General features: G+C 37.4%; 1 protein-coding gene across 1 annotated transcript; it reads left to right on the top strand.

Moving 5' to 3' along the window:
- The first annotated feature begins 13,697 nt into the window (after nucleotides 1-13,697).
- LOC111751579 (translation machinery-associated protein 7-like) lies at nucleotides 13,698-14,371 on the top strand. The gene has a single exon (XM_064279776.1). The coding sequence runs from the start codon at nucleotides 14,057-14,059 to the stop codon at nucleotides 14,369-14,371; it is 315 nt and encodes a 104-aa protein (XP_064135846.1). The 5' UTR covers nucleotides 13,698-14,056.
- The last annotated feature ends 519 nt before the right edge of the window (nucleotides 14,372-14,890 follow it).

Raw genomic sequence — 14,890 nt, 5'->3', positions numbered from 1 at the left:
CACCAATTTGTATGTGAATTCAGACAGACCAGACAGGATGTTTGGAAAGCAAGAAGACCAAAAAAAAAAAAAAAAAAGAGAGAGAGACAACACACACACACACACACACACACACACAGAGCAGTCTTCTGATAATTTTGAAAACTTCAAGCATTTAAGTTAGTCCAGCTCTTCCGGGGTAATTCACTTTCTGGCCAGGTTTAATATCTTCTCTACCTCCCACCACCTCAATTTTAATTTGACAAGTGTTGCTTGGTTTACAGAAAATTGTGTCATTCAGAAATATTAGGGTTACAACAGGCTGATTAATCACTGTGTTGAAAAGCTAAACGTTGGTGATAGACCACATAAATCTCCCTTATAAGAGATTTCAGCTCTGCAGCCTTTAGGGTTGGCGGAGTTTATCCTAGAATTTCATTAGGAGCTTTGGCAAAGCAGGACCAAAAAGAGAATGTCATTAGAAGCATTTATAGTTCCTTAATGGAGAGGTGAAGACTTAGATTAGGCAATCTCGGCAAATCACTACTAGCTATTTAGAGAAGTCAGAAAAAGTGGCATAAAAACATCTGAAGGAACATGCTTTTAAAGTATTATTTAAATTCAGTCCTCATTTCTTCAAAATTTTAGAAAATTAGTCACATGTGGCCTCATTTAGTACTCAATTCAATTTAGCCCAAGGCATTCTAATAAGTGTAAAAGACCCTGGAACTATGTGAAAATAACATTTTGTAAACATCGTATGTTTTCACAATTTGGAACCAATTTATACATATTAATTTTTTTTCTTATCTCTGTCACAAACTATCCTTATTTCTAACCTTTCACTTCTCTTTATTCATATGTTTTGCTACAGAGCTTTTTTTTTTTTTAGGAAACACCTATCAAAATATGCGATGCTAACTTTAGAAGTGCTAACTTAAGGTCTTTTTTCCTTCCCTGAATAAAATACTATTACTCAGAAACTCGATCAGGGAAACAAGGCATATCAGACATGCAAGAATTAGTCTAGAAGCTGAAGATGAAATATGAAATCCAAGGAAAAACTGCTCTAAGTAGAGCCACAAAATTAAAGCCTTTAGACATTTTGGAACGTTCTGAAGTTGAGCCACTTTTCCAATCTAGGGACTGAATTGTGGCTATATATCAAACCCCGCAGATTTCCTCTATCCCTAAGTTTGTTTTAATAGCTTGAAATAAAGTCAGCATGCTGTTGTGCTAATAGAACAGACCCTGGAACATGACTCTGGGTTCCAAACTCTGTTCTGCTTCTTACCCGCTTTTTGATGTTTGGCAAGTAACCTCTCTATGCCTCAATTTTTCCATCTGCAAAATGAGAATTATTTCAAATGCCTACCTCTTAAGATTGGTATGAAGATTAAAAGCTAGTATTTGTAAAGCATTTAGAAACATGACTGGCATAAATGTTAGATAAAAAATATACGAGATAAAAATAGATTAAAAGTAGCAGAATTACCTATTTGAGATCGAATTGACAGCAGCAACTCAAAGGACAGATGAGGAGCTTAGGGGGTAGTGAGTTTATGTTAATGGTGATGGAGTACTTTGAAAAAGATGGTGAGGATGGCTGCACAACTGAAGAAAACAATTAATGACACTGAACTGCGTAAGTAGAGATTGTCGAAATGGTGTATCTTTTGCTGCATGTATTTTCACCAAGAAAAATTCAAATTAAGAAAGGTAGATTAAATATTTTTCTATTATATGCCTACTCTGACTCAGGAGCCCTGGTGGCGCAGCGGTTGAGAGCTATGGTGCTAACCAAAAGGTTGGCTGTTCGAATCCACCAGCCTCTCCTTGGAAACGCTTTGGGGCAGTCCTACTCTGTCCTATAGAGTCGCTGTGAGCTGGAATTGGCTCGTCGGCAACTTCTAACTAAAGCCTGGATGTATTTGATAAACAAGATAGTATAGCTCAAAATCTTTGGAATCATCAAGTTATATTCTAGAGGGAATGGACAAAAGTAAGTTTGCAAATAAATAAACAAGACACTTTTAGATTGACAAAAGCGCTGAAGAAATGAAAGCGTATTCACTGAGAGATGAAGGGGAAGTAGAGATTGGGAAAGGCTTTCTGAAACTTGGAGTATGAAGTTAAGAACTGAAGGATGAGAAGAGGGCAATCCAGACATAAGATACAGGAACGTATGAGTTCAGCAAAGGCAATTACTTGCTTGTTCGGGGGACAGATAAGATGCCTCGGCTGGAGCTTGGAGAAGGAAGAGTAGAGGGGAAGGGCCTAATGTCAGAAAAGCAGGCAGGGCTTGGACTTTGAATGGAAAGCCATTTCAGGATTTAAAACTGGAGAACAATTTGATCCAGTTTGACAATAAATGCCTTTGTTTCTGAATGAAGATTCAATGTCTCCATTTCAGCGCCCATTTGTTTGACTTATTTTGCGTATTGACTTGGTGTTTCTGACCCTAGATTGTAGTCTGTTACCGAGCTGACAAATGGAGAAGCTAGTAGTGGCATAGTGGTTAAGTGCTACAGCTGCTAACCAAAGGGTCAGCAGACCGAATCCGCCAGGCGCTCCTTGGAAATTCTATGGGGCAGTTCTACTCCATCCTATAGGGTCAGTATGAGTTAGAATCGACTAGAGGGCACTGGGTGACTGGATTAGTAGCTGGAAGGATATGTGTATTTGTCACTGACGGATTTTACTTTCTACCTGCTTGGTAGCTACATTCATCTACTTGTTCATAAATCTAGTTATACCTTTGCTCTTGATGTATTCCATTCATCCAGATTTTGAGTTTCAGATCTTAGTTTCTTGCTATATACCCTGGAGAGAACCAGTTATATGCATAGACTACAGACATCTGCCTACATTTGTATGATGTGTGAGGTACTAAACAACTAACATGATAAAGACATTCTCTATCACGAGCCCATTGTGGTACTTAACATTTCTGCCATTAGGTTTACCGCATTGGGTTGCAGAGGTTAAATGTCTGAGTCCACAGAGGGTACATACTTTACTGGAGAGAGAAGAAATTACTGGAGAATAGAGGCCTGGCTGAATGGGGCATGGGACAGATAAGATTTAACAGAAAAGGAATTCTGAGCTAGAGGCCACCATCCCATGGCAAATTGGATATCTACTTACTTAAACTGTCTTAATCTACCTATGACTTGAAGCAATAGGGTGATTATTTTCCAGAACCTTTAATATCACTATTATCTTTTCCCTCTCCTGTTTTAATGGACTCTTTTCATTTCTACCAGCGCCACTCTTTTATCTAAACTTTTAAAAAATACGTTCAACCTGGGAAAAACTGTCTGGAATAACAAAAGAGATGCATATGGTTTTAGGAAAACACAGAATTACTCCCCTGAAAATCCACACATAAACAAAAATACAATTCAATTCAAACAAACAACTGTGTGAAATTCTGTGATAAGCAAAGTGGGGAACATTGAGATAGAATTCTTTCTCCCCAAGAGTAATGATGGAATTGCTTTTAGACTTACTTTATTAATTTCATTCGACTTGTTACAGGTCTATAAATATGTGGCGAGTGCATTAAAGTTTCGGGCATAGCTTGCTAGTTGTTTGAGGTTATTAATCATAACATTCAATTATGTAATATACTACCTACATTTCTAGGTAAAACTAAAAAAAAGATAGTAGAAAACCACATTTTGCATGAAAGACCCCCGTTTTATGGATCCCATAGGGTCCTAAACTATGGATATCTTAGCTTTTTAAACATAAATAAGACCAAATTCTATGTCAAAAGAGGGTTGACTTCAGAATTTTTAAAATGCAGTTACTGTGGTCTTACCAGAATATATTCCCACAAACTCTATGTCTCCAAATGCAGTAACTAGCAATATTTCCTCATGTTTACTAATGTGATTATTGTTAATTATTTAAAATGCTACCTAAATAGTCATTCTGGAAAAGCCATGTTGGTTAAATATTAACATTGCTGTTTGGATGTTCAGATCTTAACAAGGAATTCGGGGACTTTTTTTTGGCATCCAAGTGTTCGCATACTTGCATGGAGTGAGCTGTTTAACTGCACTCATGTTTTAGCACTGTGAGGTATGGGATTTGTTAGTTACATGACTTTTAATGCCTTGATCTCTTATTCTTGTCAGGCTTTTTTTTTTTTCCTGATAAAGGCTCTTACTTTTTAAACTCAAACCACAGACTTGTGTGCATATGCAGTGTTAGTTTCCCTGAGTCTGTGTTAAATTAAATATTGACTTCGCAAGTTCTAAATCATTTATTATTTACCATTCTCAATCTGTAGAATTTATTAAAACATTGATAAGAATGCCTGTTGGTGAAATCCTTACAGATGCCAAATTGAATGGCCCTCAACTAAGCCAATTACAAAATTGACAAATCTATGGCTACCTAGATAAAAATGACACAATTCGATTTTAACAGGGACTGATATTTTTTAAGGACACTGTGAGACATTTTCTGCGAAGGAGTAATGTTCTTCAATTTTAGAAAACTACCTTTTTTTTTTTTTTTTCTTTTCAGAAAATTTCTTTCTTGTGAGGCCTGTTAGCCTTTCTGTTCTTTTTGCCTTTTTCCAGAAGTTGATTTCTCATTCTTTGGCACTTTAGAAAATGTTGGGAGAGGATTTCAAGTATTTAAAAAATATCTATTTTTAGCCGATTTACCTTTTGTGCAAAGTGTCAGACAGTTCAAGGGCCACCCTGAGCTTTCTCGCATCTTTTGTCCATGGAACAGTGTTTTATTGCTAAAGAACAACTGTTCACATTACAAAAATAAGCCTCCTACATAGGCACCCTTGCTGATAAGTTCCACAGAAAGAATAAAAAATAAATGATCCTGTAGACTGATTAATCTACTTTCATACTCTTCACCAAATCTAGGGCTCTCAATAAAGTTGTAATGAAGGGGTCTGGGAAAAAACGCTTTGCAGTTTTCTAAACAGTTTTTAAAACTTCTATCATATGACTGTTTTCTAATTTAGCAGAGGTCATATAAGCAAAGGACAAAAAGTCAAAAGAAATAAAGTGGTCTTGAGGGTAGAGTTAAAAATATTTGTTACCACTCTTTTATACCTACAATGATAAGAATATCAATAGCCTTTAAAAAAAAAAAAAAAGGAAAAAGGAGGGGGTGTATCATCTTCGATTCTATACCATTATTGAACAAAGCTCTTCCCCTGTCTTACCCAGTCTATCTGCTCACACATGTAGAGTTGGCACAGTTTCTCAAGCCTAGCTACGCATTAGAATCACTTCAGGAACTTTTAAAATTACCCAGGCTAGGGTTCCAGCCCCAGAGAATCTACTTTAATCGCCTCATAGTTGGGAGCAGATTTTTTTCCTGCTTCCCTTTATGACTCTAATGTACATCCAGGATTGAGAAACAATGACTTACTGGCTTCTGTACCTTCAAATTCACACTTGAAAACATCTGAAAAGTAAAATTTTTCAAAAGAGTTTTCTTTCCAATGCAAAATGAGGCATGTGTGGGGATGATTGGCTGTGTGTTTCACTGGTATTTATTTTTTCTAGATATGCAATTACTTCCTCCATGATTACCATCATCAGTATCATTAGTTTTACAGTTTTACCCATCTTTTATTTAATTAATAAATAGACAACTATATTCGGACCTTTTGTTCTGTGGAAAATACTGAGTCGCAACAGCAAAATAACTGTAACATCACCTCTGGCCTCAGGTCACTTACCCATTTTGCTGTGGAGACAAAGCAAGCTGAGGAGGGCTACAGATGATAAGGAGAGAGGGACTGGGTTTGTTACTTTCTAATGTTAAAGGTTAGGGAAAGAGAAGTGTTTAGGAAAGACGGGTCAAGTCAGAGGTGCTGGTGACATCTGTTAAGTGTTGTTGAGTTCTATCATTGAACAGCTGTATTTGTTAAGCTCTATCATTGAAGACACTGTCATCTTAAACTCTTTTGACCTTAAAAAAAACAAACAGAAACCAAACCCGTTGCTGTTGAGTTGATTTTGACTCATAGCAACCCTATAGGACAGAGGAGAACTGTCCCATAGAGTTTCCAAGGAGTAGCTGGTGAATTTGAAATGCCAACCTTTTGGTTAGAAGCCAAATGCTTAACCACTATACCAGGCAGGCAAAAAGACTTTGGCTCATATATTCCTGCTTTCCAGTTCATCGATACTCAGCGATCAGGAACTTGAGAAAGCATACCATGTGCTAGATACCAAAAGCCCATTGCCGTTGAGTCAATTCCAAATATTAGTGACCCTATAGGACAAATAAAAAAAAAAAAATTTTTTTTTTTTTTTTTCTATAGGACAGAGTAAAACTGCCCCATAAAGTTTCCAAGGAGCTCCTGGTAAATTTGAACTGCCGCCTTTTTGTTCAGTAGCTGTAGCACTTAACCGTTATGCCACCAGGGTTTTCTATGCTAGATGGTGTGCCTTTTGTAGTAGAGAAGGAGTGTCTTGCAACGAAGTGTCGCTGTTCAAGTAGACTGGCAGGGAGATATGAATACATCTGCATGAAGGACAGAGATGTGTGATAACCTACGGTTAATCCTTGAACAGCAATATCTATATGTCTCAAGGTTTTATTGTAATGTAATGATTAAGAGCATGGACTCTGGAATTAGACTCCCTAGATTCTAAGATTTCATAGCTGCAGGTGCTGAGTCTAATAATTTTATTTTAAACCTCAGTTGTTCACATCCCTGAACTGGGGATAGTGATAGTACCTATTTCAGATGGTTTTAGTGAAATCGCACTCTGTAACCCATATCCAGTGCTTGACAGTAGAGCTGACACATGATGAGTACTAAAGGAAATGCTAATTTATAGTTGCTATTGCTTTGTCACCATTATATTATTATTGTTATTATCATTATTAACTGCAAGTAACTTGGATATGCCTCGTTGCATACCATGGGGTAATGAAGCATCAAACACCAAAATAAACTGAAAGTGGTGAAATTCAACTAATAGGACTATACTTTTTAAAAAGCTAGAATAGTATGAATTCATGCTCAGTCTAAAACAATATGAAGATACCTGAATGGTAAAACGCCCTTCATGAAAAAAGGAACGTTTTGGAGTTTCCACCGTCTAAAAAAAAAAAAAATTTTTTTTTTCACCTGTGTATAAAAATGCTGTATCAACTTTGCAATGTTTTCAAAGCTTGGATGGACTACTCAAGAATATTAAGTTAGACATGTTAATTTTAATTTTTGAGCTTTGGACTTCAATAATTAAGGCTAATTCAGCTACCAAGTACTAGTAAGGAACCCATAGACATTACATAATCAGAAGTCTGTGAAATTTGTAAATAATTTTACTACATTTTAATACATATCAACATTCCAGATCACAGTAGATGACACAGGTATATTAAAAGAAGCTGTCATTATTAAACTAATATACGATTTCCTGAGTCATTTCTGACAAAAGGAAAAAATTAAAAAAAAATTGTTGAACAGAAAAAAATAGAGAAGTGAGTGGTCAATAGAAAAGGAAACTGAAAGAGATGAAGTTCAAGCTGGAAGGGAGGAAGTGGAAAAAGACTCTCCAAACAAGGAGAATATATGCACAAAAACATTTACACAAATATTTAGAAATAATAATCTATATTCCATATCCAGGGGCTGAATTTCACTGGAGGGTTTCCTTAATGACTTCAAGTAAGTGTGCAGTAGCATTTTATTAGAACTAATGTACTTCAAAGAGCTTCAGATGAAATATTTATGACTTATCTAAATAGAGTTTTACCAGCCAGATTTCACTTTTTGGGAGGGGGGGCAAAAAAGATATTAAACTTTTTACTTATTTAGGTGTAACATTTTATTCAGGCATAACAGCCTTGTAGTGATCCAAATAAAAGCAAATAACATGTGGAACAAAGTTTGTGATTTTCCATTATGTTTGGACAAGCTTTCTCCCTGGTGAATCCACCTCAGTGTCATATCTGTCAATATCAGTCTTCCAACATTAATACCATCAACAATAAAACAGTGATCATAATCTCACAACTGGTTATAAAGAGCTTATGGGCTTTTATTTGATAATGAGTTACACAGATGGCTGGTGACACTCTCAATATATGCATGCGTGTGTTTTCCTGGAACCAGGATAAGAATTAAGTGGTTCCAATCCTCAACGCCTATGTTTCTTCTCACCATTTAAAAATGCAAAAGAAAACCCATTATATAAAGATGTAAATAGGAACCTTCTGAGAGAAATGTAAAAGTGTCCAACGCTTTAAATCCCAAAGTAAATTATTGAGTGGCTCCAACCACAGATGTTGAAGGAGGAAGGTGATTTCAATGCTTGGCACTTCTACACGGTTCTGGTTTATTTTCCCTGAATGATATAAGAAGTTTTAACTCATTTAAAGCTACAAAATGGGAAATTAATTTCATCAAAGCTGATTCGCTTACCTCAATGGAAACATTCTTTTTATAGTGTTCTTTTGTTGGGGCCAAGCTGTATTTTTAAGAGGATTACTTAATTCTACAGAGAATTGTGATACTGTGGACAAATTCTCAGGCCGTGCAATACAAAATTGCAATAGCATGTTTAAAATAAAATAAAGTGTAATTTCTTCGAAGTTATAGAGTGTATAGGAGGATCCAAGTTATAAGTAGGCAGTGCTCCAAAATTTTATTTGAAAATAGATTTTTTTTGAAAATAAGATAAAATTTTATCAACTAAAGTATGTGATAAACAGTATTTGGGTTGTCAGGCAGGGCCCTCCAAATTGAATTTCACCTGCAATAATATTTACACACTACAAACAGACATTATGAATAGAAATTAGCTTTTTATTCATTTTGATCTTGGGTGCTTGAGACAAAGTCAGTTCTCCTGGGAAAATATAAGCAGTCTCTGAAGATTTATGTGATGATTCTAAAGAGAAATTGAGATTGACCTTTCTGTAAGTGTCTACTATATGTCAAAAGCACTGTCAGATAATTTACACGTGTTATCTAAATTAGGCCTCAGATTAACTCTGAGAGTTAAGCATTTTACCTCATTATAAAGATGAGAAAATGAGGTACAATTAATCCTCATTATTTGTGGATTCCATAATTGTGAATTCATCTACTCACTAAAATTTATTTGTAACTCCAAAGTCAGTACTTGGCACTTTGGTAGGCCTTCGCAGACATGTGCTTGCTCATTGCAGAGAAAAACTGGAGTCACCTGATGTCCATGTTCCCAACTGAGGTCCAATAAGGCTGGATCAGTATTTGCTGATTCAGTGTTCGCAGCGACATTTTTTGGAACATTACATTGAATAATGACAATCCGCTGTATATTAAACAATTGCTTTAGGTTACCCATTGCCGTGGGTTGATTCCTACTCACAGCAACCCTATAGGACAGGGTAGAACTACCCCACAGAGTTTCCAAAAGGTCTCTGGAGGATTCGAACTGTCAATCTTTTTGTGAGCAGCTGTAGCACTTAACCGCTAGGCCACCAGAGTTTTCTGCCTTAGGTTACGTGGCTTATAAACCCATTGCCATCGAGTCAAATTACAACTTATAACAACCCTAAGGACAGAATAGAACTGCCTCCAAAGGGTTTCCAAGGGTGTGAATCTTTATGGAAGTGGGCTGACACATCTTTCTCCCACAGAGCAGTTGGTGGGTTCCAATCGCCAACATTTGGTTAGCAGCTGAGTACTTAACCACTGTGCCACCAGGGCTCCTACACAGCTAGTAAGTGTTATAGATGAGGTTTTAAATGAGATCTAGCTACTGTTTATTCTCTGAAGTTGATGATTTCCAGAATTTTAGAGGTTTAGAACTATAGATATTTACAATAACTAATTTCACGTCTAAACATAACTTTCTCATTTTCCGTGACAGTGGATCAGAAACACCATCAAGAAAGTATAAAAGGAGGTGGGGGTATAATATCCTGGGCTATCAAAGATCTGCCAGCATCATTTTTATCATCATCATTACTGTCATCATCTTTCAGTGAATAAGACCTTATTATGTGTGAGACACTGTTCTTTACACATATTATCTCACTTGATACTCTAAACAACTCTATGAAGTAGATCCAGCTATTATCCCTATTTTACAGATGAAGAAACTGAAGCCCTTAGCAGCTATATAATTGCTTTTTCTGAACAGAGCTCATTTTCTCAACCATTATGTAAAAATGGCACTTCACCAATGTACAAATGGCTTGGCAGGGGCATCTGACCTCCTCTAGCTTCACAAGGAAGAAGGAGATTCATTATCAGTATCGACAGCCCAAGGCTGATGCCTAGGAGATGGAGGTCAGACAAGCCTCCACACTCCAAATATTTTAGAAATTCTAATACCAACCATCCCTCCCATGGCACTCTCTACATCTCTGCTCAGTTATACAAATCATTGAAACAGCCATGCAGAACTCACAGACCATACTCAAGTTATGGGGCTTATTAGGGAATAAAAAACAGGCTCAGGAATGCTCAGGATACAGATCTTCTACCAGGACAGTCTCTTCTTAGCTGTGCCCACAGGCAGGTCTCTCTCTGGCCCTTGGTCCCTTGGCCTGGCACCTGTCCTGCTCCTACAAATATTACAAAGCTCTTTTAGCTCTGCCAATAAGTGCCCAGAGGCACCTCACTCCACCAGTAAGCCTCTGCCCAAAGGTGCTCAGTTCTACTTCTGTGGGTCAGCAAAGCTAACTCCACCAAGTGCCTGGAGGCACCTTGCTCCACCAGCAAGCAACCTGCCTGAAGGCACTCAGCTTTTCTCATTCCGTGGGCCCTGAAAGCTCACCTCCCATCTTCCCCCAGCCTCTGCTGCCACCTATTCTCACCATCTCTTCCTCTGGTGTTATAGCTCTCTCTGTCTCCTGGGTCTAGGAGACTCACAGCACAGGCATTCTGAGTCCAAAGGATGCTCACCACTCCAGTCTTCTTCTTGGTGGTCATGAAGTCCCTGGTCTGCCTCTGGGATGGCTCATTTTAAGCCTAGCAGAATAGGCTTGTTAGGGTTTCATACACTTTATTTGCATGGTCCCACCCCTACAAGGGTGCCATGAACCTTATTTGCATTAATAAAAAGCTGCCCAATCCCCTTGGTGGGCCACAAGCACCCCATTTGCATAGTTCTACCCAGTCACTTGGTGGGAGTTACAAAGACTATGGCTAGAAGAGCCATATTAAGTTATTTACTGCACTGCAACCAACATCCATATTGTTGTTGTTAGGTGCACTCGAGTTGGTTCTGACTTAAAACGACACTACATACAACCAAATGAAACACTGCCCAGTCCTGCTCCGTACTCACAATTGTTATTATGCTTGAGCCCATTGTTGCAGACACTATATCAGTCCATCTCCTTGAGGGTCTTCCTCTTTTTCAATGACCCTCTATTTTACCAAACGTGATGTCCTTCTCCAGGGACTGATCTCTCCTGACAACATGTCCAAAGTATGTAAGACATAGTCTCACCATCCTTGCTTTCTAAGGAACATTCTGGCCGTATTTCTTCCAAGACAGATTTGTTTGTTCTTTTGGCAGTCCATGGTATATTCAGTATTCTTTGACAACACCATAATTCAAACATGTCAATTATTCTTTTATCTTCCTTTTTCATTGTCCAGCTTTTGCATGGATACGAGGCAATTGAAAAGACCATGGCTTAGGTCAGGTGCACCTTTGTCTTTAAGGTGACATTTTTGCTTTTTAACATTTAAATAGGTCTTCTGCAGCAGATTTGACCAAAGCAATGTGTCCTTTGATTTCTTTACTGCTGCTTTCATGGGTGTTGATCCATAAAGAAGCACAATATATTTGTTATAGTTTCTGTTTCTCATACCACTTTTTAACAGTTATTTTTTCACCCCAGAAATGATCATAGAATTTTTGAATTTTGCTAAGTCACTTGGATTCACTCTCTCCTGTTGTTATATCTCATTACCTGGGTCTTCCCTTCTGGGGAGTAGGTTTGTTTATACTCCAACCCAGACTTTCCCTGAGACTTTCACAGAGAGTGAACCAAGGCCTGGATTCAGAAAGTACATATATCTGTACTGAAAACTTCTAGTGGCTGCTGTCAACTATATGGCTGACATAAGACAAATAGAACCATCTAATTAAGACCAATAAGATCAAACCTGCAGCAGGGTTGAATCCTCTCACCATACTTATTCAATCTGTATGTTGAACAAATAATCCAAGTAGCCAGATTTTATGAATACAAATGCAGCATCAGGATTGGAGGATGACTCATTAACAACCTGCAATATGCAGATGACACAACCTTGCTGACACACACAAATGCGGATGACTTGAAGCACTTACTGATGAAGGTCAAAAGTCACAGCTTTCAGTATGAATTATACCTGAACATGAAGAAAACAAAATATTCACATTTGGACCAACAAATTACATGATAAATGCTGAAAGAATTGAAGTTGTCAAGAATTTTATTCTACTTGGATCAATAACCAATATCCATGGAAACAACAGGGAAGAAATCAAACAACATATTGCATTGGGCAAATCTGTTACAGAAGACTTCTTGAAAAGTTTTTAAAAAGCAAAGGTATCACTTTGATAACTAAGGTGCACCTGAAGTCAGCCATGAACCTTAACCATAGCAATTATCTGTACACCTATGAAAGATGGATAGTGAAAAATGAAAACAGAAGAATTGATACATTTGAGTTACGGTATTGGCCAAGAATATTGAATACGCTGTGGACTGCCAGAAGAATGAACAAGTCAGTCTTAGAAGAAATATAACCAGAAAGCTCTTTAGAAGAGAGGATGGGAGGCTTTGGCTAGCTTACTTTGGACACATCATAAGGAAAGACAAATTACTAGAAAAGGACATCATGTTTGGTAAAGAAATGAAATGAAAATGAGGGAAACCTTTAATGAGGTAAATTGAGACAATAGCTGCAACAATGGACCCAAGAGGGCCAAGAGTCACGAAGATGGCACAGGACCAGGCAATGTATCATTCCTTTATACATAAGGTCTCCATGAGTGACAATTAACTTGACAGCAACTAACAACAAGAACAGAAGTTGGATAAACAGAAACAAGCAACCAGCAACGACAAAAACAACAACAAAAAATAACCCACAGAAAGAAAGTATTTTGAGGCAAAAATTCTGAGTGTAAAGTTAAAAAAACAAACACTAGATTCAAGTTCAGGTCTGTGACATTGGCAAAGTTGGTATTCCTGTACCTTAGTTTTCTCGTTTGCTAAAAAAAAAAAAAAAGTAATAATGTATTTCGTTAAAACTAAGATACACATTTTTTTTTCACATCTTAACATCTATGAAATAAGAAAGTGTCTTATATTCAATGATGTGGCATAATTTAACTGTCAAATCTTTTGCTTTGTGGCACATAAATAATGTGTGTTAAAATTGATGGTTTTTTAGATTTGATAAAATACAGTATGTGTCTCTTACCAACTGTTATATTTGTTTTGTTTGACTCCCTAACATCTAATTCTTCTCAGGCAATTTAGTCTAAGCCAATGATTGCACTATTATTTCCCTTGACAAAGACATGACTGAGGAACTTTGGGGAAAGTGATCTGCCCTCCAAGGAAACACACACAGAAACATTTTCCTGAACATTGTCATGTCTATATGTGACTCTGGAAACAACTGCAGCTACCTCTTTTGCAGCTTAAGGTTCAAAAACACAACGTAAGAAGAACAGAACCACAAGAAATGCTAGAAGTAGAGGTGGGGAGCCCTGATTCATTGTGTTTGGAGTGCTGCACTTCTTGTTACATATGACAATACAATTTCTTCTTTCTAACAGCATTTAGATAGTGAATAGTTGATGTTGTATGTTGGTAAAAAAAAAAACTCAATGCAACACCATTAAGATTAGCTAGATATCAATAAGGTTCTGTTTTGAACCATTTATTTTTGAACTCTTATTGGGAAATGGAAAAAAGTATATAGAAATTGTTTATCAGATATTTTATATTTGTTATATTTGAATTTGAAACAAAATTAGGAAAAATAAGCAGTAAGGCCAAAGTTTAAAGTGATTAGACTATTAGGCTTTCAGTGGTAGGATCTGGGGAAAGGGTGGCAGGAGCCATGTCCGGCCACAAAAGTAGCAAGGAGAACCCCCTGAAACAGCTGAAGAAGCATGCCAAGGAAATGGATGAGGAAGATAAGGCTTTCAAGGAAAAACAAAAAGAGGAGAAAAAGAAAGTCAAGGAGCTAAAAGTGAAAGCCATGGGAAGGACCCCCTTGGTCTCAGGTGAAATTAAGAAATCCGGCAAAAGTAAGCTATTCTTTGTGACTGAAGTGATGGTGACTCTTATTCCATTCCTGTTTAAACATCTGGATTCCCTGCTACAACAGCTGTTGCCACCTATAGCTAGAACAAAGTGTTATCTTAGTGCCTAATGTACATTTAAGACTAAATTTTGTTAAAAAAAAAAAAAAGTTTGTGAAAAAGAAGAAATAACCACCCAGTGGTTCATCTTCTCACTAGTTCTTCTCACTCAGCCATTCCTACCGGGCCTGTGAGGTTATAGTAAACCCAGTCCAGAATCCTGCCAGATTTGGCTTTTGGGAGTTTGGTATGGCCTGAATTCTGTACCCCCTGGAATTAAACCAACTCATGTAGGGAAAAAAAATATCTAAAATTATATTGCTTACAAGCTGGAGCCCCGAAGTCAGGCTGCCTGAGTGTGAAACTTGGCCTCAACTCTGCCCACCTCTGTTTTGTTATCTATGTGAGGGGGGTGATCCTATTGCTTCTCACGATGGTTCTTGAGAGGATACAGTGAGTTAAGACATGTGATACATGCGGCAAAGTTCCTGGGTTATATTAAGTGCTCAATAAATATTAACTATTACCACTGTGGAAACCCTAGTGGCGTAGTGGTTAAGTGCTAAGGCTGCTAAACAAAAAGTCAGCAG

Source organism: Loxodonta africana, chromosome 2, assembly GCF_030014295.1.
Source record: "Loxodonta africana isolate mLoxAfr1 chromosome 2, mLoxAfr1.hap2, whole genome shotgun sequence".
Lineage (NCBI taxonomy): Eukaryota > Metazoa > Chordata > Mammalia > Proboscidea > Elephantidae > Loxodonta > Loxodonta africana.
This window is presented reverse-complemented; position numbering and strand designations above follow the sequence as displayed.

What these genes read in the sequence shown, in the direction of transcription:
- LOC111751579 (XM_064279776.1), top strand. Translation starts at nt 14,057, where the DNA reads ATGTCCGGCCACAAAAGTAGCAAGGAGAACCCCCTGAAACAGCTGAAG.